The 24,154-nt window shown below is 38.4% G+C and overlaps 2 protein-coding genes across 4 annotated transcripts; one reads left to right on the top strand and one right to left on the bottom strand.

Moving 5' to 3' along the window:
• Positions 1-8,686: 8,686 nt before the first annotated feature.
• On the top strand, positions 8,687-13,929 carry LOC101169665 (intercellular adhesion molecule 2-like). Its single transcript, XM_011478126.3, has 7 exons — positions 8,687-8,896; positions 10,065-10,263; positions 10,789-10,864; positions 12,206-12,344; positions 12,420-12,752; positions 13,367-13,450; positions 13,587-13,929. Exons 1-7 carry the CDS (start codon positions 8,842-8,844, stop codon positions 13,655-13,657), a joined length of 957 nt encoding a protein of 318 aa, XP_011476428.1. The 5' UTR covers positions 8,687-8,841; the 3' UTR covers positions 13,658-13,929.
• Positions 13,930-16,750: 2,821 nt separating this feature from the next.
• LOC101158670 (ubinuclein-1) lies at positions 16,751-22,487 on the bottom strand. Of its 3 annotated transcripts, none has more exons than XM_023958741.1 (14): positions 22,176-22,487; positions 21,839-21,937; positions 21,398-21,490; positions 20,560-20,700; positions 20,386-20,474; positions 19,742-20,315; positions 19,582-19,652; positions 18,564-18,693; positions 18,336-18,484; positions 18,175-18,255; positions 17,933-18,076; positions 17,813-17,863; positions 17,163-17,713; positions 16,751-16,964 (listed from the first exon to the last, which is right to left on the bottom strand). In XM_023958741.1, the coding sequence occupies exons 1-13, from the start codon at positions 22,383-22,385 to the stop codon at positions 17,197-17,199; spliced, it is 2,349 nt and encodes a 782-aa protein (XP_023814509.1). In that variant the 5' UTR covers positions 22,386-22,487; the 3' UTR covers positions 16,751-16,964; positions 17,163-17,196. The 3 variants fall into 3 exon arrangements, with proteins under 3 accessions (XP_023814509.1, XP_023814517.1, XP_023814521.1); XM_023958749.1 differs by having other exon boundaries at positions 20,581-20,700; XM_023958753.1 differs by having other exon boundaries at positions 18,336-18,460; positions 22,176-22,486.
• Between the last annotated feature and the right edge of the window lie 1,667 nt (positions 22,488-24,154).

Below are 24,154 nucleotides of genomic sequence, written 5' to 3'. Positions count from 1 at the left end.
CACCATTGTTATCTTGCTGTAGGGATGATCAGTAGTGACACCCTAATGACCAAAATGTTGTCAAAAAGTGAAGTGGAGTGAAGAGCTTTCCAGGAAAATGGACAGAGGTTTTTTTCCAACAAAGCTGAATGCAAAACCCCCATTCTTGATATGTCATCAACAGGTGACAGTGTTCAAAGAATACAACATTTAGCACCACTATGAGACTCACCATAAAGAAAAGTTTTACCATTTGCTGTTAAGAAAAGAGAAGATTTACCAACTATTAGCTGGACTAAAAAAACAAATGTTTGCATTCACTGCAGCATTGACATCAGTGATGGAGCAGTGACAGCTACCTTATTGTAAACACGTTGGTGCAAACATCCAAAACCTTTTCAGAGGTGAACTTGTGCCCCTATAAGCAGTCGACTTTTGCCAACATGAGTCTGTCAAGGATTATGTTTACAGATCCAACATCTCTGCATCTCTTAGGAGACTTGGATGCCAAATGAAGGAATCCAGTCATTTGTTGCATTTTCGGTTGCTATTAATGAAAACACCAACATCACAGATATATACAGCTGTGTATATTTATCAGAGATGTTAAAGAGACGTCACAGCAGAGTTTCTTGAGTTGATGGACACAGCAACAGCTGATGAAATAGTCAGCTCTCTAGTTACAACGCCAGACGATTTTGGAGTGAACTTGTCATGTGATGTCAGTCTGGTCACTGATGGCGCCCCATCAAAAGTCAGGAAGAAAGTAGGTGTTGCCACAAAATTCAGGCAGAAACCAAGAAAAGATTCTTGGACATTTCCTTGTGTTTTGCAGACTTTAATGACAGTAAATGTGTTTCTGCACAGGATTTTAATCCTGAAATTGATGTTTGGGTGAAGTTTAAGGAGAGAAAGGGAGGTTAAATTCTCATGTTCACAAATGTTAGCAGGTTTAATTTAAATTAATTTTTAATGGTTTGGACATTTACATTTAATGCCCAGTGTTTCGTTTTTTTCTCCAGCCCCTTTTGAGTTTATTATCGGGATTGCTTCAGTGTCAGATGTCAAATTTTCAGTCTGTATAAAATTGAATAGACCAACTTTTTTTGAAGTGAAATTAATTTTATTTAAGATCCATTGGCTGCAAGTGATCAGGCAACTATGTTCGTTGAGGCATTTTTTCCAACTGAGTAAAAAAACTAAAACATAGCAGTTATTTTGCCTTTACATTACTGGTCCAGTCCACTTGAGATCAGATGGGCTGAATGTGGCCCCCGAACCAAAATGAGTTTGAAACCCCTGTCCTAAATGAAAAAAAAAATGGTCATGAATGGGGCGCTGTTTGTAAAGTGACTCAGTCGAATCTTAACAGCAATTACCCCAACTTACCCTCTTCCTCATAGAATCACTTATTAGAGTGATGGGGGGGTAGGGATCAGCCTGCAATGCACCTGGGGGGGGGGGGTGGGGGTGGCTCCTTGGCAGTGGTTGCCATATGGAAACTGGCCCCTCTCCTCTCGGTTTTAATTGCCCCTCAGTCATGTAGGACCCTTGGTAGGGTGTGTGTGTGTGTGTGTGGGGGGGCTTCCTTGGTCCGACGGCCATCTCTCCACACAGGGAGAAGGGTCCCTGAGTTCTCTGGCAAGCACGTGAGCCGCGGATCACATCACATCTGAGACTGGGGGTGTCCGTGTTCCAGTGGTGGGGGTTCTGGTTCTTGCCCTCGGGCGCCCGCCTTCTCCAAAATTCCAACTGTGGGTGAGCCATGTTTACAACAGTCCTTGTGGACCCCCACTTTTCTTGGGTGTCCTCCTCCCGGCCGGGGGTGGCTGGCCCCTGCCTTGCTTTCTCCTGGACCAACCGTGGGCTGGGTGGGTAGCTGCCTGGATCTCCCTTGGGGGGCCCTCATTCGTGCCTGGGGTGGGGGGATGCTCAGAACCCCTGGGTGGTGGTGGGGTGCTCATCTGGGGATGCTCTCCTGGTGCGAGGCCCCACGTTGGGCCCTCCTGGCACGGTGGGGGGCTGCTCTTCTGGTTGGGCTGGAGCTTGCACTCTCTGTCTCCTTGCCTCCCTGCTCTCTGGCATTGGGGGCCCCTGTGGCAGTCCTGCTGGCCCTGGCCTGGGTGGCGGATGTGATTGCCCAGTGGGCGGTTGTTCTCTATCTGCTACCGCTCGGGTGTTGGGGGGTTCTGGCTGCCACTGCTGCGGTGGGGGCCCTGGTGTGGGGATGGCTGGGCACTCTCCCTCCTTCTTTTTACATTCCATCATCCCCCTTAGAAGAACATAAATACTCACTCGAGCACAGGTGTTAGCTCAACTTTGCACAAATAGTTTGCTTGACTGAATGTAATATTTCACACGTGTTAGTCTGAATCCATAAGAATGGGTGTGAACGTTAGTTGTATTGTGTAGATGATGACATGTCTGTATGTGAATATTTTTGGAGCCAACAGGTATGTTGACAACATTTGGGTGTGTGTGGACAGGCCCCGCCCCTTCTAGATTTGTATTACATCTGAACCTCACTGTAATGATTATAAAAATCCAGCAACTTTTTGCTTTATGCTGCTACATGGTTTTACCCCCCCCCCACCTCCCCACCCCCTTCTTTAATCACTCTCCTACCACTCCTCTCTAACATCCCTCTCTCTTCTTGCCTGATTTTTTTTTCTTTCCTGTCCAACAAAAAATGTTTAGCCTAAAGTTTAGCATATTTTAACCTTTTAATGTTACACTTGCTAAGTAAATATTTAGTTAGAAAATATTTAGCAAGCTAAATATTTATTTTAAAGATAAATATTTTTAAAGAATAATATATTTAGTTTACAAACTAGACATTTAGTTTGTAAACTAAATATCTAGTTAGTTTGCAAATTAATATTTAGATCTGACCTACATATTTTCCAAAGTAAACATTTAAGCTTAATATTTATTTGTTAATTAAATATACAAGCACAAATGGAATATTTTGCTTTTTGACTAATTATTTAGTTTGGACCTAAATGTGTAGCTTTTTAAGAAAATATTGAGTTTGGAGCTAAATGTTTAAGTTTTTAGCTTAGTATTCAGTTTGGAGCTAAATATTTTCCTTATTTGCAAAGGGACTTACCAATGAGTTATATAGGAGACACACCTGCTTGAGAAGCCTGGCCGACGGTGGCGGAGTGCGAAGACCCCACATTGTCATGTGGGGTCTTCGGCACCCACATGACAATGCTTCCTATAGCCCTGGTGGCATGGTGGCATGGTGGTAGCTTTTATATAAGATATATTAATTCATATATCTATATATTTATACATATATATATAAATTTATAATATATATGTATATAATTTATATATATATATATATATATATATATATATATATATATATATATATATATATATATATATATATATATATATATATAATACAGACAGTCAGCTTTAAAAGCTCAAACTTTAATGAAAAATACATTGTTGCAGGGCTTCTTACAAATGAAAAAAATTATTACAAAGAATTTTCAAAAGTAATTTTGACAATTTAAATTAATTTTTTTTCCATTTTGATTTTCAGAATTTTATTTTGGTGTCTACAATTTAATGTTGTTTTTTATTATTATTTGTTTTTCTTTTTTTGTTGTTTTTGTCATCCTTGTTGATGGGATTTTCACCTCAGAGCCACCGTACTTACGTGAAGAAAATGGAGAAATGGGTAACATAAGGAAAATATTAAAACCAGGAGGGATAAAATGTTTTTTATTTGGGTGATTGAAGCAGGGAACGAAACAAAACAAATGGAAAATGATTCAGCTGAAAAAAACTGGTACAAAACTGAGCTATAAATTAGCTATAAATAATGAACATACTTCTTAGGTTTAAAGAAGTAATATATTAACAGAAATACTTAACAATAATTAACAACTAATCAAACTGAAAGCTGTTGCATAACAGCTGTTAAAGAGAAAAACAAACAGGAACTGAACCACATGACCAAACTTAAAAGCTTAGGGACAAAGGGAAAAACGACAGGGATGGAAATCAGCTAGGTCAGAAATCAGGCTTCAATTCCACCCAAGGGTTGAATACCAATCAATTCCACCCAAGGAATTCAACTGCAACTGAAGCAAGGGTTTCTGGGAGCTTTTTTCTCTCCCAGCCTGGTGATTGGTATAGGGAGAGGCCACCATCAGCTCTGCAAGAGGCAGAGTCAGCAACAAAAGGTGAAGCTGGACCTCTACAGGAGCTGAAAATGAAAGTACTCACACAAGCCCAGGTAAAAAATAAATAGGATTAAATCAAAAGTTGACCATATTCTTTTTTGGACTCTGAAAAGTCCAGAAAATAATTTGTTCTAAAAACAAAGCATTCAGGAGATCATCAGTCTCTTTCATCTGGACATAAAATAAAGCAACAAAAAAAACCTCACTTTTCCTGCACAGCAAGCATTTTGTTTACAAGACCAACACATCTGTGGAGGACGCCATTTATTTGATTGACATTTTCTATTAGAACTCTAAAGCATCAGTATTTCTTTTAGTCTTTTGTTTAACTCAATCATTCCTGCCAAACTCTTTGATAAAATTGGAACCAAACCCTTTGGATCAGAGTATTAATCAATCAATTGATTTATAAAGCACTCATAAAACCAGGAGCAACCAAAGTGCTGAGCATGAAGTCAAATATAAATAAAATCACTAAGCAACAAAATAGAAACAATAAACAAAAATAGCAATTAACAGTCAAATTGAACAAGCTGGCCCACTAAATCTGCTCATTGGAGTTAAAAGCTTGAGTAAAAAAGATAAGTTTCCTGTCAGAGTTAAGATATCAGGATAGACAGCATCTCACCCTGAAGGACTTGTTCTTTCTTCTAGACTTTTCGCATAATACAAAACCCTCACACCTTCCTACAGCTCTGTCTCCACACTCGAGTATGCAAATGAGAGGACATCAGTCAAACCTGTTCCATTTCCTCTGAATAAATGACTGATAGAATCATTCTATAAGTGCAAACTATTACACAAACTGGAATAAGATATTGTTTTACTCCAAGAAAGCTAAAAAAAATTCAAGGTTATACAGTGTGTTTTCTTTTATAAACATGGAAAATGCTGTATACCTAAACAGCGCTTTACTACCTTTTTAGAAGGTCCAAAGCGCTTTACAGTCTCAATCCCTTTCACTCATGCACACACACATTCACACACTGGAGGCAGCTCTGTTGTCTAACACCAGCGCCATCCTATCTATAACCACCAGGGGCAATTTTGGCTTCAGTGCCTTGCCCAAGGACACTTCCAGACATGTGCAGGCAGGGCTGGAACCGAACTTGTGATCTCCCAATCATAAAAGGACCGCTTCACCTCTGCACCACAGCTGATATGGCACAAGAAATCCCGTATACACCACTGGGATTTCTTAAGTATCCAATAGTAGTCTGGACTGACAGTCAAGTACAAATCTAACATCATTAGAGGATCAGTCAGGTATGTGAAAAAACACAACCGTGTCTGATAACAGAAGAACCTACAAAGTCAGTTTATAATACAGACACTATGAACTTTATTGGACCAAGCAAGAAAAAAAATGATATTTAAACAAAATAAATCACATCACATCTGCCATCACTTACCTGGCTTATCAGATACGAGAACAAACATAATAGCCTACTGTTTGAATCTACTCAAAAATTAAAATGTATGCTTTTGGTTAAAGACAGGCATTCTCTCTAATTCCTTTTTTAAATAAGGATGAACCCAATTTTCACTTTTCACATAAGTGCAAAGTCAAAAGTGAAATTGAAACCTGTTGTGTTGGTTTTAAGACTCACTATGATGAAAATCGGATTTTTGTGACATTTTCCTCATGATGGAGAACATATATTTTATTGTTTCTGATTTAGGAACAGACAAAAAAACAGTTTAAAAAAGAGCTTATTTGTGACTTCGAAACTATGATGGGCGGGCCACAAGCTCCCCCGTCCGTTCCACCCCACGACGGGGAAGGGAAGGGAAGCTGGGTTGCTCTGTGTCAGTGGTCCTGCCCACAACTCAGAGGCAAATTTGTAATGACTTACTGCAGCTCTGCAAAACTATGTCCTAGAAAATGACACAGGTTTTTTGATTTTGGCTAAAAACAGCATAATCATAATTAAAAGACTGCTGGGAATACTTTTATAACAAATCACAAGATGATCGAAGTGGGTCTTAAGACATCAGTATGAGATAAAAAGGGTACCTTCAAATGTGGAGCTGAAGACTGATTAGAGTAATACAATATTGTATCTGAATTGATATTCTAAAAATGTAGATTGTATATCATTGTTATTGTTATTACCATCTGCTCAAAGTACCATAGTGCATGCAACTTAATATTAACATGTTTGAATTGAGCTTAAATAACAACCAGTTGCTAGTTGGCTGCTAGAAGTCAGAAGCTGGAGAAATGATGATTCACTGGGGTTCTGTCCTCTATTCTCTTCTACTTCTCCTCTCCTTTATTCATCATTTACTTCTCCATGCCTCTGTTTGATGCAGTGCGATTCCTGTTGTAACCCCTAGCCATCAGACTAAGTGGGGACACCTGGCCCCGCCTTTATTTTGAAAGGGTAATTGTGTATATAAGCTCCAGGTCAGTGGGTGCACTTCCTGCATGCTTCTTCCTACTTCCTGCTCTCAGCTGTTGCTGCTGCTGTGGCCACACCAGGACCCCTAAAACACCTTCTTGAGACATATTTGGAAACCTCAAAATTTCCATTTCATTAAACCCAAAGAGACCTGCTCATCGGTGAGTTTTTGCGGTCGCGACACCGAAAACAGAAAAAAGCTTTATCATAATCACAGAGCTAAGCTAATGCTGCCTCACCTTTGAGACTTTGTTTTATTTAATGGTTCTTGTTTGGTTGTTTTAATTTAGTCGGCTGAATTCAAGCCGAAGCATTGTTAAGTCGCTTTCCTCCTTTTGTGTTAATTGAACACTTTGAACTGTTTTAGTTACTTTTATTTCCATGATGCCAAAATGGCCACTGTCTTTGAATTAGATAATGGAATGAAAAACCATGTTGCGCAACATTTGAAATTTGAAAGTTTAATTTGTTTAAAATTGTTCTACTTTGATAATGGGATAAAATTAATTTGTAACTTCAGAGTACATTTTTGATTTAAAACTTTTATCCACTTACCTTGAACCTTGATATGGAATTGTTTGACTTGTGTACACACTTTGAATTCTATTTGAAACAGCTATTTGATTTTTGATAAGAATTTTTTTTTCTCTTGTTTACTTTCTACAATGATGATTTATCTGATCTATTTCAGTATACCCAGTAAAATGACTGGTTTGTTTTTGTCCAATTTTTGACTTCTGTTTTTTCTGACCCTTTCTAGGTCAGGTTTTTTGTTATGTATGCTTTGATCTACAACTTGATGGCGAGCTACCCAAATCTGAGATCCTGATACTTCCACCCTCAATAACTCCTCAGCTGCAGCAAACCTCAACTACATCCCAACCAATAGACTTTTGGAAACCACTCAATAGGACTCAGACCCATATCCCGGTTCCTTTTGTTGTTGTTGTTTTTTTTTGTATTGTTTAAATGTCTATTTTTTGTAGATACAATCGATTGCATTTTACTTTCATCGCTGTCTTGTTTTCATTTACACACCTTGGGCTCCCTGAGACGAACTCTGATTAATGCGCCTAGTCACATAATCTGAGAAGCGTTACACTGTGTTGTCCCTCTTTCCCACTCCCCTCCGGAGGTTTCTTTTTTTTTTTCCTGGAATATGTTTTATAGGAATTTTCCCTTACCCAGAAGCAGGGTCTAAGGGCAGGGATACCCAGTTTATCTTAGTCTGTTTAGTTTAGTTTAGCAATTACAGATTGTATTTTATAACTGATTTTATCTTTTGTACAATTGTGAAGCCCGTTGAGACAACTGTGTTGTAATGGCCTGTACATATCAAAGTAATTTGAAGTGAACACAGAGCAATCTTGCAAAATGTCCACTAGAGGGCAATGCCGGATACATGTTGTGTTTATTTCATGTTACTGGTGTTTAGAGGTCCAATAAAACATGAGGCAGAAGAGCAGCAGAAACCCCAAAACTCAACGTTAACTGATCGCGTGCAAAGTTAAAAAATTCAAGTTTTTAATGAGGAAATGTTCTCATCGATCAGTGGGGTGGAAGTCAGAACTGTGTAGGGAAGTAAAATTCTTTCACATCTGACCTCGATCCATTACTCTATTTCCAACATTACAGAATTTTTCCAAAATGTTTTTTTTTTTTTAATGAACTACATGTGATGCCATGGGGGGGTAATTTTCAGAAAAGGAAAACTATGAAGAACTATAAAGAAAAATAGCAGAATAAATATTCTTTCTTTTAAACATGTTTTCATTTTATGAATTTGAACAAAAATGCAGATGAAATAAAGCAAAAAACATGCCACATGTTTTTCATGTGAAACCACTCCATAAATCTGAGTATAAAAAAGCGTTTTAGCTTTCTGTTCTTGGACACAGAATCTAAATTTACATGGGCATGTTTTCTCCATAAGCCCAACATCAGCTGTGTGAGGACTCTTTTCTTGCCCGCTATCTGCAGCACTACACTGAATTATTCTTGACCCTCCCTTCCTTCCTCTCCTGATATACCAACGGAGAACGCCCAGGGTGGCTTTCACAGCTCAGAGCAAAGGAACTGCCTGATCATCAGCTTCAGACACACTTGAAGCTGGATAAGCGCATACACCCACATGTCCTATAAAAACCTGCTGCCCCTGGCAGGCACCCACACTTTAGAGCCCCAGCATCCAGCAGCAGCTGCTCATCTCATCTGAAAGAGGTGCACCGAGTGAGAGACTGTACTGATTAAAGATGTGGGCTCGTGGAGGGCAAGTCACGCTGGTGCTGTTCCGCCTCTTTGGCTCAGGTGAGTAAAACAACACGTGGAATAATAATGTGACAGTTGGGGCCAAACAGGCCAAAACTGCTCATCTGAAAAACACATCATTTGTCAAAAACTGAAGATGAGAAAGCAGAAATATTTTAGCTCTAAAAAGGAAAAACTTACAACTTTCTTTGCATTTATTTAGAGCTGTATTTTTCTAAATACTGTAATTTTTCACCAACTTCTAAACAAAATAATTTAACTTATAAACATGCATAAAATGCACAGAAAAATGATCAAATGCACAAAGAAAATTGTAGCACATGTTCTCAACTGGTGTACTCAGATTGAATTATAAATACTTACATTTTTGCAAGTGTTTTTCTTTAAAAACGTGATTTTTTTTGAATATATATATATATATATATATATATATATATATATATATATATATACAGACAGAACAACTCAATAATCCTAAAATATTGATACATCACATCCTACTACACACATTTGAAGATGTTTAGTCAGCAAAATTTTGTTAACTTTCAAACTACTGTAATAAATAATCATGCATAATTGAAGGGTTTTTTCATATCATCTTTTATATCCATATCTTATGTCTTCTTCATCTGTAAATTGGCAGATAGTGTAATGTTACATCTCTGGCATCATAACTGCAAAAACAGAGCAGCAGCAGTTGGCAGCAAGATAAGTTAGAAACATGAAGATGTAAATTCTGACAGCCTCCCATGAGCGAGATCAGTGTGATAAGCAAGAGAACAGCTCAGTATTTTGTGGAACAATGCTCATTCAAAGGAGGAGAGAGTTCTTCTGACTGGGCAGGGTGTCCTTCCTTCCTCAGAGGAACACACTGGGTGTATTCATTGCGCTTTAAAACAATGGTGCACAATAGATCATTGAAAAAGGTATTATTTTGCGAGATGGCAAATTTCAGTTGACCCTTTGCCTGTATTGTGCAAAGAGAGGAGAACGTGACTCACAAGTTCATGACTGACAGCGGCAAGTTCACAAAAATCCAAAATAGAAATCAAGTAGTGCATTATTAATAGTACTTTTGCTGTTGAAGGTTTGATGTAATCAGTGGGGGTTTGGTTGCAGAAGCGTAAGTCACACCCACACTTGATTATAACCCACTCTGTTTTATTTTGTCTTCTTTCCCACACTCTGACCATTTTTTGCCCTTTAGCTGCCCTGTTTCCATACATATTTTCTCCCTCTGTGCCATCACAAATGTCCCCTCCTCCATTTTTAACAAACTCCCCATCTTTGCTTTCTCCTTCTCTCAGCTTACCATCCACTAACCCCCACCTCACCTCCAGCTCTGGGGAATCCTCAAAGATAGCCAGCTGTGACATCAGCATCTCACCTTCCTCCTTAGTGGTCAGGTATGTTTGGATCCTAAAGCTCCTGAAGCTCAGTTTTTTCATTCATAAATATATATACAATTTTTAAAGGTTTTAAAAAACACACTTCTTCATGTTTAGAATGTATTGGGGGGACATTTGAAATGAAAACAAAAGCAGAGCTCCAATTTACCTGCCACACACTTAGAAAACCTGTCTTGATTTCTTAAGCAGCTACGTTTATTTGAAAAATGTGAAGATGAAAGTGCAGTCGAGATGTAAAGGTTACTTTTTCGGCATTTGAAACTCATACGGGTTCTCGAAGACCAGCATTCCTCTGGTGCTTCACAACCCTACCTGCATCTGATCACCTGGACTAGGTAGGACTTGCCAATAGGCAGCTACAGGAACTGGGTTAGTGGGAAAACAAGCAGCACAGATTTTAATGTTTTGGGATTTTTTTTTTTTTAGAACTTTCCTACAATAGATAATCTCCTTGTTTAAATAATATAACAGCCAGCTGTCATTTAAAGGAGGTGCATGTCTAATTGAAAACTCCTTTTACAGGTTTGGAGATCCGGTCAAAGCTAACTGCTCCAAGCAGAAGGCGGGGTTTCCTGTCCTGGGTTGGGAAGTCTCAGTGGTAAGTGAATGTTTTAATGACTACATTAGAGACCATGTTTTTTTCCATTAAAAAGGAAAGACGATTCTTATTAAATCCAAGTGTGTGTAAAATATAAGAATCTAGTCATTCAACTAAAAGAATATTAAAGTACTGGTATTAAAATTTTGAGTTACTTCAACCATAACTGAAAAGGATAATGGGACACATTGGATTTCATCACCATACAAACAAATAAAACAAACAAAAAAGACACTTAAATCACAACATTTTTGGATTTTGAGTGGTAACAATTTCCCACTGTCTCTGTATAGAAGATGCGCGGTGTAAAAATCAACAAGGTCATAAAATGTTAAAAGTCACAGAGCAACAGGCTTCAGTCTGAGCTTCCCAATGTCTTTTTTATTTTATTTTTTACTTTTGCTTTTGTGTTGGTTCTATTTTGGCTTTTATTACTGCAATTTAGTTTGCCAGGTCACCTTAAACCCCAAAAACACGTTTTTTAACCCTATGTAACCATTTATATAATCACATCTTATACTGTAGTTGTACAGGACTTGGTCCATATTTTCTGCCCTGCAGTTAATCATCCTTCCACTGGGGGCAGTAGAAGGCTTTTCCTGGCAATTTCAAAATGGCAGCTTCTCTGGTATTTCAAAAACACTTTGGGTGGGAAAGGTTTAGCTAATTTTCAAAACTTTGTGGTGAGAATAGCCCAAATTATATTGATGTTAATTTTTTTTAATTACTATGTGTTGTATTGAAAGAATGCAAAATGTATTATGAATCAATTCATAATAATAAAGTTACACAATTTTAAAAACGTTTGTATTTAATTTGATGCAAATGGTAATTAAGGCGCTTAATTTCCTGAACACTCAATATTTTTTGCATCTTAAACTAACATCGCTGTGAGCAAAAACATACCAAATCACACAAAGTATCATAATTAATACTATCCCATAAAAATAAAAATAAATTATTTTTGGGATTTCAAAGGGTTTAAAAAAAATCTTATTTTCAACTACATTTAATTTTCTGTCAATATTTTGATGTAGTGAGCTTTACAAAGTTAAATGTCCTTTCAAAGAGTACCTAAACAATGCAATATTTCCCCAAAAAGTTCCACAGTGGAAGAAGTGTTTAGAGAGAAAAAAAATATCATGTAAAGAAGGATATATCATTATGCCTGTTATTACAAAAATGCTTCTAGCTTTTGTCCATAGCAAGAAATCACATTCAAATGCTTAAAAAGAACATTTGCAATTTCTTTTGTTTTTTAGTTTCACTTCCTTCTGGTATATCATCCGTTATTTAACAAGTGAGGAATACATTAGTAATTGTGGTCCTTACATCTTGCAGGGTACTCCTGAATCCACTTTGGATGAGTTTTTGGTCTGGCGTGTGGACAGACTGACTGAGTGGAGCATCAAGGCCATGTGTTATGCTGTGTTTGATGTGGCTGGGAAGTGTGACAAGGCTCTCTCCCTGACAGTCTACCGTCAGTAAACTCACTTCTTTTTCTCTTTGCATTATGTATCCAGCTTCTAATTTCTCTCACTCTGTTTTTCCATAGAACCCCCAACAGCAGTCTCCATCACGTATGTCAATCACACTGGACCGCTGTTTGAGGGACGCCATTATTCTCTGCAGTGCACGGTTCAGGATGTTGCACCTTTGGAAAAAGTTATTGTGACTTTTTATAAAGGGCTGACAATGCTGAGTCAAATCAAATTCAACCACACGAGACAGAAGACTCCAGTGAACGAGAGCATCACTCAGAGCATCGTTCCCCGTAAAGAGGACAATGGAACCCAGTACTGGTGTGAAGCTAAGCTGGAACTGGGACCGGAGGGACCACAACAACCGCTAGTGGTGACATCGCAAAAACTCCCTTTGCTAGTGCTCTGTAAGTAACTTGTCTACACTATTCCTCAATGTGTTATAGGGGTGTAACGATTAATCGACCTAATCGAAGAATTGATTTATATTCCCATAATCCAACTAGATCAATTTGTTTTTAGGCTAGTCTTTAATCAAAGAATATCGTTCTGAAATCGTTTCAAAATGAAATAAATCTAATACATTTGATATTGGAAAATACCATTTCCATTGAGACACGGGTTTTACTACAACAAAAACAAGACCAACAGGGGCCAACACACACGAGATGACAGCAAAAATGATCAGTCCATCATTCCTGTTCAGTGTGTGGAAACACTTTGAATTTAGCAAAAACATGTGACTATACAGTGTGGTAGAACGTTCTAATAACGTGTCATTACAATTATTTTTATGTGGAAAAACAACAGTGAGCTGAACTTTATGGAGTGAATCAGATCAAATCGTTTAAAAATGAACCAATATTGACTGAAAAATATCATATCATATATCGTATATCATTAATCGTATCAGCAACCACAGATAATGATATTAATTTAAAAATGTTAAAATGAATCGTTACACCCCTAATATTTTGCTGTCTGCTTTCATTTGTCATTGTTTGTCATTTTGATCCTTCAGCACATCCACAGCTCGTGAATTCCACAAAACTGCACAAAACCTGTGGCAAATGTAGAGTGAAAAACCCTCAATCTGAGGGCAGTGGTGAGTTTACATTTGGATCTTCAAAATATTTGACCAAATTAAAATTTTTGAAACACAGAAATGTTGATTTTATGATTGAAAAGGGAACATGAATGGAATGTGGTCCTGTATTGATGAAACCATTTCCTCTTCCTAGGAACTACAAACAGCTATCAAACACGCTTCCTGCTGGCTGCCTTACTGGTTCAGATGATTATCCAACAGTAAAGCCCACAAACAGGACCAATCTGACTCCCATCTCTACACAGTTCGATGATCTGCTCCTTTGAGAAACTCATTAAAGAATGATTGGGTATTTTATTTTATTTTGTAGTGTTCCAAGGAGTGGCAGATCTTTTACTCTACACAAATCCTCACAGGTACATGTGCCCGCAAAGCAGACATTTTTGTTAACGAAAGAATTCCTTGTTGCTGTACAGAAAACTGTGTTTTGTACATATTGATTTTTACATACTTTTCAAATATCTGAAGTACAATTTCCCCTTCTTGTCTTGGTACAGTTTTCATGCATTTTTATAGAGAAACAAGGGATCAACATGAACCATGCAGATTTTTTTAATCTATGTTAATGCAGTACAACAAGTATTTAGTCAGCCACCAATTGTGGAGGTTCTACCACTTAAAAGAGAGTCTTGTAATTTTCATCATGGTATACCCTAACTATGAGAGAAAAAAATGAGAAAATAAATCCAGAAAATTACCTTTTCTGATTTTTGAAGAATTTATTTGAAAAATAAGTATTTGGTCAATAACAGAAGTTCAACTCAATATTTTGTAATATACCCTTCCTTTGACAATGACAGCAGTCAGACATTTGTAAGTTGTAATTTGTTGTAAATCTTCACAATGTTTTTCACAAACTGCTGCTGTTTTTTTGGCCCATTCCTCCATGCAGATCTTCTCTAGAGCAGTGATGTTTTGGGGCTGTTGCTGGGCAACGCAGACTTTCAAATCCCTCCAAAGATTTTCTATGGGGTTGAGATCTGGAGACTGGATAGGCCACTCCAGGACCTTAAGATGCTTCTTACCAAACCACTCCTTCGTTACCTGGGGGAGTGTGTTTGGGATAGTTGTCGTGCCGAAAGACCCAGACACATTTCATCTTCAATGCCCTTGCTGACAGGAGGTTTTCACCCAAAATCTGACAATACATGGCCCCATTCATGCTTTGGGGCAAAAAACCGCCCCAAAGCATGATGTTTTTACCCCCATGCTTCACAGTAGGTATGTGTTCTTTGGATGCAACTAAGCATTCGTTCTCCTCCAAATACAGCGAGTAGAATTCTTCTCTTCTGGATCATCAAATGCTCTGTGGCAAACTTTAGACGGGGCTGCACATGTACTGGCTGTAGCACGGAGACACATTTGGCACTGCAGGATTTGAGTCCCTGGCGGTGTAGTGTCTTATTGATGGCAGCCTTTGTTACTTTGGTTCCAGCTCTCTGCATGTCATTCACTAGGCCCACCGTCTGCCTCTGGGATTTTTTCTCACTGTTCTTGTGATCATTTTGATTCCATGAGGTGAGATCTTACAGGGAATCCCAGATGGAGGGAGATAATCAATGGTCTTGTATGTCGTCCATTTCCAGCCTGGTGCAGGTCAATCATTTTGTTTTTCTGGTGTCCTTAGACAGCTGTGTGTTCTTGGCCATGGTGGAGTTTTTTGTGTGACTGTTTGAAGTTGTGGACAGGTGTCTTTTATATAGATAACCACTTCAAACAGGTTCTATTAATACAGGTAAAATGGAGGACAGAGGATCCTGTTACAGACGCAACTGGTCTGTGAGAGCCAGCTTGTTTGTAGGTGACTAAATACTTATTTTCCACCATAATTTACAAGATAATTCTTTAAAAATCAGACAATGGGATTTTTTGATGTTTTTTTTTCTCATTTTGTCTCTGATTGTTGAGGTATACCTATGATGAAAATCTTTTTAAGTGGGAGAACACAATTGGTGGCTGATTAAATGCGTTTCGCCTAACTGTACATTTTGAAATCAAGGTTTCATCCAGATTCTACTTTGTGCTTTGAAATAATCCTCTGTAAAATAACCAGCAAATATCCAAGTAGCTGATCTAAAATTTAGGTTTTAATTTAAAAAGTACAGGTGGTGCAATATGTTTTTTTTCTGCTTTGCATAAGATACCCAGGTTGCCAAATATATTTACATTTGTAAAGCAGGGGAACCTTAATCAAGACAGTACTGGGTATTGATGTTATACTCTCAACAATCAAGATTTCAGATTCTCCTCAAGACTCTCCAAATATGTAATTTTTCTGTTCTATACAACAGAATTGCCCCCGAGGTCAAGGAACCAAATTTAAGAACTCTTAAAAAAAGCAGTACAGCACAGATGAATGTAATTGTGTAAAAAATACATGCAACTGAATTTAATCAAAATAAAACAGTAAAGTCCTTTAGATTAATCCGATCGTTTGATTTATTTTAAGCGTTCCCAGTTGTCTTTTAATAATGATTATACCATTTATAGCCAAATCAAAAAACTTTTCTAGGATATAGTTTCTGCAGAGCAGCTTTAGTTCATATGAAATTCACCTAAATTGTGGGTGGGACCATTGGCACAGGGCAACCCCACCCCTCTTCCCCTCCCCATGGTGTAGCCGAGCAGGGAGCTTGTACTATTTTAGGCTTAATTTTCTATATGCCCTCCATCAGAAAAAATCCACAAGAACATGTGACAAACACCAAAAACACAATTTTCATCTAGATTTTAAGTGACAGATTCTTAAATGTTAGTAAATGTTTGCAAGACGGAAGCAACAGCAGCTAAATAAAGTCACGAGAAAAGGTTTTGCCCACACCCATGTCTTTAAAACACAAATACAGCTAAATGTTGTACATATTTTAATGTGTGCATTATCACTGTCTCAAATATTCTCCACTCAAACACCAGAATGTCACCTTGAACTAATTTAAGAGCAAAAAAAAAAAAAAAAAAAAAAATCTAAATTTATGTATGATAAAACACGAAAATGACCCAACATTGGATCAAACCTGCAAGGTTTAAGAAGCAATAAGTTTGTTTTTCTTTTCCTTAAAAAGCAAACCAACAAAAACAGAAATGTGCGTTGATATTCATCATTGACTTTAAACGTGCAAAGAAAAATTAAGGAACAAACACTTTATTTGAAGATTTTATTTAGTCTAGAAAGGCTAAAGCTTTTCCCACAGATGTTCCCAAGAGGAAAACGTAGTGTGCAATATATTTTTATTAACTGAAAGTACAAGTCAGCATTACAAAATTTTCATATATCAGTCAGAATCCGTTTTTTTTTTCCTTCTTTAGTCTGGAGATCAAGATATTCAATCTGGTTCATCTTTGGTAGGCGAATGTCTTCTTACCAAAAAATAAAAAGAGAAAAAAAAAAAACAACAGAAAGACTTCTAACAAGTATATTTGTTACTAATTAGTAATTGCGGCTCTAGCTTCCATCTCCAGTGTTGGGTTTTCCATCAAGTGCTCAGGATTTCAATCTGGACTCTGTTCAGATCTATGAAAAGATGATTTATAAACATGTTAAAAAACAATTAATGCCTGCTGACCAAAGAGAGTCACAAATTCAGATAAAACAACTTAACCAACAATGAAACAACTCTCACTCAACCCTAAAATAACTACAGCAATATGCCATGCACATGACATTGTCATCAAGTCTGAATGTCAGAGTTTAAAAAACAAGAAAACTTACTGCACACAGCATCAGAATCAGAGATGACTAGCATCTAAGCAGCATCCAGCTGACTGGCATCTCCAATCTTCAGCAGGTGAGGAAAAACGATCTGGCACTCCTTGTTTCCAGGGAAACTGATTGGGCTGGGCTGAGGGGCTGGAGGCAGAAGAGGACTATTCACATCCTTTTCTGTGCTCCAGTGCTTTGCAAAAGCTTCTGCCAGGAGCTCCTGGGAAAGCGCCAGAGGCTGATCACTGGTCACTTCTTGTCCAGTCAGATTACCGAGACATGAAACTAAAGGCTCAGAAGCAGCTTGGTCTGGAGGTCCGTCTGCCTTTGGAACCAAAGGTGGAACATTCAACACTTCATCTATACCCATTTCTGAAGCAGCGCCTTCCCTCTGACACACAGAACGACAGCTGGACCGCTGCAGGGAGTCATTCAGGCCAGAATCCGGCCTTTGGTTAAGTTCACACCTTGGTGGAACTCCATAAAAGCTGCTACAGACATCGGACATCTTGGAGGCTCCACCAGTGGACTGTTTTTTCAAACACCTTGCTTTGTTTCCCCTGTATGAGAGTAACAATGATTTCTATTTTAGTAATTTTTTTTATATCAAACCATTACAATTTTTACAGACTGTAAATTTGAGCTAAAACTTAACCCACAGTAGTGAGTGAAAGAGCCCCAAAAGCTTCTTGCTTTCCCTTAGCAGCACTCTGAAACAAGAGAAGGTGTCTACACAATTATTCAAAGGCAGGTTTAGGGACTGGTTCTCAGATCCTTACCTTGACTGCATCCATCCTTTTGGCCAAAGTGCTTTAACCTCATTTTCTAAGAAGGTTTTCAGAAACTCTTCAATTTCCTGGTCCCCCTTGCCTTCTTTTTTATATTTGTCTGTTTTTTCCTTTAGCACATGACTTAAACACTCCCTGTAGATCAGAATACAGCACAGATTGGTTTAAATTAGGTTTATAATACTAAACACTTTAAGGGTGAAATATGAACCAGAGAAAAAAGAGGCTTTAACCTGATCTCCTCATTCCATTTGAACAACTTCTTTGGGCCTCCTTTTCTGCCAGCCCTCTCCTCCACACTGTCCTCTGCTGTCCTAGAAGGTTTAAAGTTCCTGATGTGGCGTGTTTGAGCATTTCAAACATGCTACCCAGTACGAAATGCCCTAACACCTACTTTAATGTTTTGGTTTCTTCATATGCGCGACAGCTTTCATGGAAACCTGCAATCTGCTCTGGCATGGATCTGGCAATGGTTTCCTTAAGTTTCTGCATCGGTTCTTCTGCATCGTAGGGTTCTTCCTTTAACGTTCCAGAAACAAGTAACTTTTCCAAACTAGTACCGTAGAGAACTTTTGTGGACATACTGCGAGGAAAATAAATAAATAGAAGAGGCCACATTTACCAGCTGTTTTGTGAGGAGTTTCTTTGCTCGTTTGAGAAGTGTGTCTCTGCTGCAGGGCAGGAAGGACGACAGGTGTCTGTACACCTTGGAGCGCAGCTGGCCGCTCTGCCCCTGACACTGCAGCTCAATACTGGGGATAAGCAAACAAAAGCAGTTCAAAAACAAAAGTCGACTTAAAAAACCTTTTAATTATTTTTTAAAAGTCACACTAATCTTTTCATCCATTTCAAAGTGTTCCCAGTGGTTTGATAATGCAGGGTTTTTTTTGCCAAAAAATACAAAGAACCCCAGTGTTTTCTAGGACAGTTTCTGCAGAGCGGCAGGTCTTCATTAGAAACATTTCCTCAGTCATAGGCAGGACCGTTGGCGTGTCTCCTTTGTCTCTGTTGCAGAGAGCTTAGCATATTATATACGCAACTAATAAGCTCTTTTTCAAAACAACTTTTTTTTCATTTGCTTCCGACTCAACAATTTGAATAAAGAAAGAGTCAGAAATGTCATTTTAAGTCCTCCATCATGAGAAAAATGTCACAAGAATGTTAACAGTATTTTCACTGAAAATGCTGTTGAACACCAGTAACAGGGCTTCTAGCACCCCTCACTGGAAATGGAAAGTCACTGTAAGACTCCAGAATACTAAAAATGACTAAATAAAAATGTTACAATTCACTGTCATTGAAAAAACTGTTACATTTAATTAAGTTATTGTCTAAATTTGCTTTAAACTTTCCAAACACAGCAGGATCTGTACTTAATCTTACTAAAACTCGCCCTTTGGGAGTAATGGCAGCTAGTCGGGACATTTCTTGAGTTCAGTTTGCGTTGTAAACATCAACACTTGCCTTTGTTCATCTCACCAATCACAGAATATAAACTACAGCGGAAACATTGCAACTCCACATATATACATTTTTAAATCCTAGATCTGGAGGTTCAGTTGTGATTTCAAGTTCAGCCTTTGACGAGTTTTGTAATCAACTGTCTCTGACTGACGTTTTGTGTGTTGTGGGATACTTACTCGAGGAGGACTGAATTGATGTCTGGGCTGAAAAACTTGAGTTTTGACTCTCCTTCTGATGTCTTAGCAGCCTGTTAGAGAAGTGTCACATGTGTTGAAACACACATACATGAAGAACTTCAGCCCATCTGATCAGACCGAACCACTGTTGAGGCCTTACTTCTATGAGTTTCCCAATGTTTTCCTCCAGAGCTGGAGGAAGCCCCTCAGGCAGCGGTGCACACGGAGCCGAAACGGAACTTTGATCTGGCAGGAGCTGGACTGGTTCTAGAGGAGGCTTCAACTGAGAGGGGATCTTTGTTTCTTGATGGTGGACTTCATGGTCACATGTGACCTTTGACTGCATCTGATCATCTGTTCTGGTCTGGCTAGCCTCTGTTTGAAAAGGTAATTCTGGCGACAACGTTACCTCACTGGCATCTAACAAAGAGTCCAAATCGATGTCAAAATCCACCGTGTTGGCCGCTTGGATAAGAGCGTGGTCATTGGTGGAGCCAATCAAACTGAGCAGGGGGTCTGTTAGCGCCGGCCCTCCACTCCCAGCTGAGTCTGCGGGGAGCAGTGAGGCTTTGGAGGCATTTGTCATCACAGCAGCCACACGTTTAGCCTCTTCCATAGTCTGCCGTTCTTTTTCTCTTTGAAACTTTCTCAGCATGCTGGTGACACTCAGCGCTCTGACAGCCTTTTTCTTCTTTCTGACCTTTGAGTCATCGGGGACAGCTTTAGACACACCTCTGCAAATGGAACAAAAGTCTTAGACAGAAATTTAAATAAACCAGAAAGTAAACTTGAAATAAATCCTACCTTAGCTTTAGATCTGCATTGCTTTTCATTTCTTCACTGGCTTTGCACCACTTCTTTGGCTTACTCTGTTCACAATCCGGCTTGTATTTCTAGATGTGTTAAGATGGTATGCATGCAATTTAAACAAAAAAAAAATAAAAATTGCTGATGAGCATTTAATCTAATTTAGCTTACTTTTGCAAAATCAAATGTCACCTCATCAGCTGGAAGGTCGTCGGTCTCAGAGTCTGAAGCTTTTCGGAACTGTAGAATTCCTGAGTTTACGTAAAAGCCCCCAAATTTGGTCGTGATGGAGGACGGGACAAACTCATCGTACTTTTGGAGAAGCCGGAAGTGACAGAGAGAAAACAAACCAGACAAATGAAAAATAATAAATCTTAAAGATCCACTCTGATGAAAATCCTGTCTTTTTGTGTGATTATAACATGTTCTTGTAGAATTTATCATGATGGAGGACATGTGAAGAAACGTAAGCTTAAAATTGCATTTCTGAGAATTTCTCTATTCAATTTGTAAATCAGGAGAAGACAAAAAAATGCCGTTTGAAAAGGATTCTGATGCATCCACTTGTAGATGACTAGATCGCTTTCCTGTCTTGAGCTGGCATCTGGCTCAAAACTGTACGGCTGGATGGCTTCAATATTGCTCGCCATTTTTGTTGCCCAGCTAATATTACGTTAGGGGTGTGAGGGACTGTAAGATAGGGGGAGAAAGTCTAATCAGATGGAAGTCAGGAAGCAGGGAAAGGCTTGTTCTGCTCCAGTGGTCTCACCCACAACTCAGAGGCAAATTTCTAAAGAACTACTGCCGCTCTGGAGAAACTATGTCCTAAAAAGCAACATTTAAAATAAATAAATAAGGCCAAAAATTGCATAATCATAAAGACCACTGGGGACGCTGTTAAAATAGATCAAAAGAGGATTGAAGTGGGACTTTAAGCATTTGATCAGTGGGGCCAAAAACCATAAAACGCCTTTAAAATGCTCGAACGTGCATGTTCACGAGGACTCACAGCCTCAGAGTTGTCAATGAAGGAATCCTCGTCATCATAGCCATATCCAATATCAATTAAGTCTTGAATGCGGTCCTTTTTATACACGCCACCCTGAAAGAAGATGTAAAGATTTTAGGCGATAATCACTTATATTCATTTCAGATATACAGACCCTTCCCAAACAATGAGAATATTATGGAAAATTGTATTAATTCCCATAATTCCATTTAAAAAAACCTTTCAGACTAGATTAGTTTAATTAAGCATTTCTTTTAAAAGTATATTTAAAATTATATATTGTATTCAAATTTTAAATTAAATTAATTTTATTACTTTAAAATAAACTAAAAATAAACGAATAGCTTACACTTTTCCATTATACTGTATTCCATTTTCTGGAAATACTTGTATGCATAAAGAAAAATGTGATTGACTTGTGTTGATTTAAGATAAACTCACATATTTTTCCTCAAACTTTCTTGCAATGGCAGCTGCTTCATCTTTCTCTCCATTTTCCTGCTCAAACACGTCCAGTTGATGATCTTCTGTTTGTTTTATCTGAAAAAAGTTGTTTTTTTAATGAAACAATTTTTATTTCTTAAAATCGTAATGGTCAATAATAATGTTCATTTGTTGCGTTTGTAAGTTGATTGGAATGTTTTCAATCAGATTAAAACCAAGCGATACTTGGTCGTTTAAAAATACAAAATAAAAACACAAAAAAGCGGCCCAATAAGGGGATGCCCCCCCCCCCCTTTCCGCTGTTTTTCGGTAGGCTTTACAGAAACTGCCCCACCTTGTCAAGCAGCTGACGGTAGCTGAACTCTGGAAACTTCTGCTCGTCCGGTTCGAAAAGTGTGACAACGAGCCGAACCGACCTGGAATCAATAGGCCGGTCACAGAGGTTCTCCTTCATCATCACACCACCAGACGGAACCAGAACATCGGAGAACGAGGGCCGACCACAGCTCAGTGTGGTCAGCTGAACCCTCCGCGATTCAGCCATCGTTTGGGAGAGCGCAGAGAAGAAAGTCAGGCTGGGTTTAAGCTCAGCATTCCCGCAGAAATCAACGCAGGTGCGCGAGCGAGCGAGCGCCTCACCGGTGGCACGTGCACGAAAATCCCAGCCAATCATGAAGGGTTTGTAACAGGTATGGCGACTGTTCGCTCTTCAGAGCCTTTCCAAACATGGAAATGTGTCATTTACTATTTCTTTCATAGAAATTAAACATTCATAAAATATACATTCTTAAAAAAAAAGAGAAATCTGCACAAATGTTGATGAACGTTTAAAGTTTCACCATCTACTAAAACTCAAAGCACCTCCACAGGTTTCCCAGATGTCATTAAATCAGTTCAATTTGGTTCAATTGTCTCAGTTCGGTTTAATGGGAAGACTCCAGACTTGACAACTATCCTGGAGCCAATCATTGATCCCCTCCATAATTATTGATAAGACACAAAAAAGAGGCAGGCTGTTGACAGAGCTCTGTGTCCAACCAGATCAACGGAAAGTCCAATGGAAGGGAAAAAGGTGGCAGGAGAAGATGCATCTGCCAAAGAGATGACCAGTGAATTATCAAGAGGCCAAGATTCAAGAAGCTGCAGCCTGCAGACATCCAGAAATAGTGGAATGAGGTGGAGGGACAGCTTCAAAAACCACCATGTTCAGACCCATTCAGGACATGTGCTACAGCTGTCGGGTTCCTCAGGTCAAACCACCTCTGAGCCGAGGACCAACAGAGGAAATGTCTCAAAGGAGAAGGCCTGGACTGTTTTCTGATGAAAGTAAAGTGTGTCTTTTATTTGGGAATCAAGGTCCAGTGTAAAATCTCCACAGACACTCATGATGTGGGCTGCAATGTCCAGCAGAATGTTAATGCTGTTGTCTAGAAGAGTCTAGCAGAATGTTCTAGAGAACTTCATGATTCCTTCTGCTGAAGATGGATGGAGATGCAGATTTCATCTTCCAGCAGGACCTAGAGCTCCTGCCCATACTATTGAAGATGGACATATCATTTATTTTGATTTGATGTGATCATAATATCTTTATGTATTTATTTTGCAAAAATTGAGCTGTAAATGGTGAATTTTCCACAGTATTCCAATTTTCTGAAATCTTTTTCTTGTGGGTTTTATAAGCAATTTATGCATAAATATGAACACGTTCTTTAAATTAAACAGTGGGATCACAACCTATATTCTATGGACGTTTAAGTTTTTTTGAATAGCATTATGGAAATGAAAACACTTTTCCATGACATTCTAATTTTGGTGTGTGTGTGTGGGGGGGGGGTGGGGGGGGTGGGGGGGATGGGGGTACAAAACTAGTATTCTGCGAAAGCTGTGGAACCTTACCAAATAAATTATTCTAAAGACAACACCACAAATGAGAAGTTTCTTTTCTCTCATTAACAGTCTGTTACAGATGTTTTTCTGTGATATTTTCTTTTTCCAAATACATGCAAGATGTTTTTTGTTTTGCATTTCTAAAATGTGTTTGCTAACATTTTCTTAAAAGATGTTGCATGTCTTGCAATTTTTAGGAACAATGAATAAATGGCAGAAGTTATTTTTCTTTTCCTGTATTGACTTTGAGATAAAAAAACGTATTTTTTTCTTTTATTCACCAATATTTCACCAATGTTGTGTTAATGTGTCACAGAGATAATCTGATAATATGCTGCATTCAGAGCTGTTGAAGACATCATTGTTGTCCTTGTTCTTGCACTTCTCTTAATTTTTTTTTTTCAAAAATAAAATGGAATTTACCCA

Source organism: Oryzias latipes, chromosome 1, assembly GCF_002234675.1.
Source record: "Oryzias latipes chromosome 1, ASM223467v1".
Taxonomy (NCBI): domain Eukaryota; kingdom Metazoa; phylum Chordata; class Actinopteri; order Beloniformes; family Adrianichthyidae; genus Oryzias; species Oryzias latipes.
The sequence above is the reverse complement of the archived record's forward strand: the minus strand, read 5'-3'. Positions and strand labels throughout refer to the sequence as shown.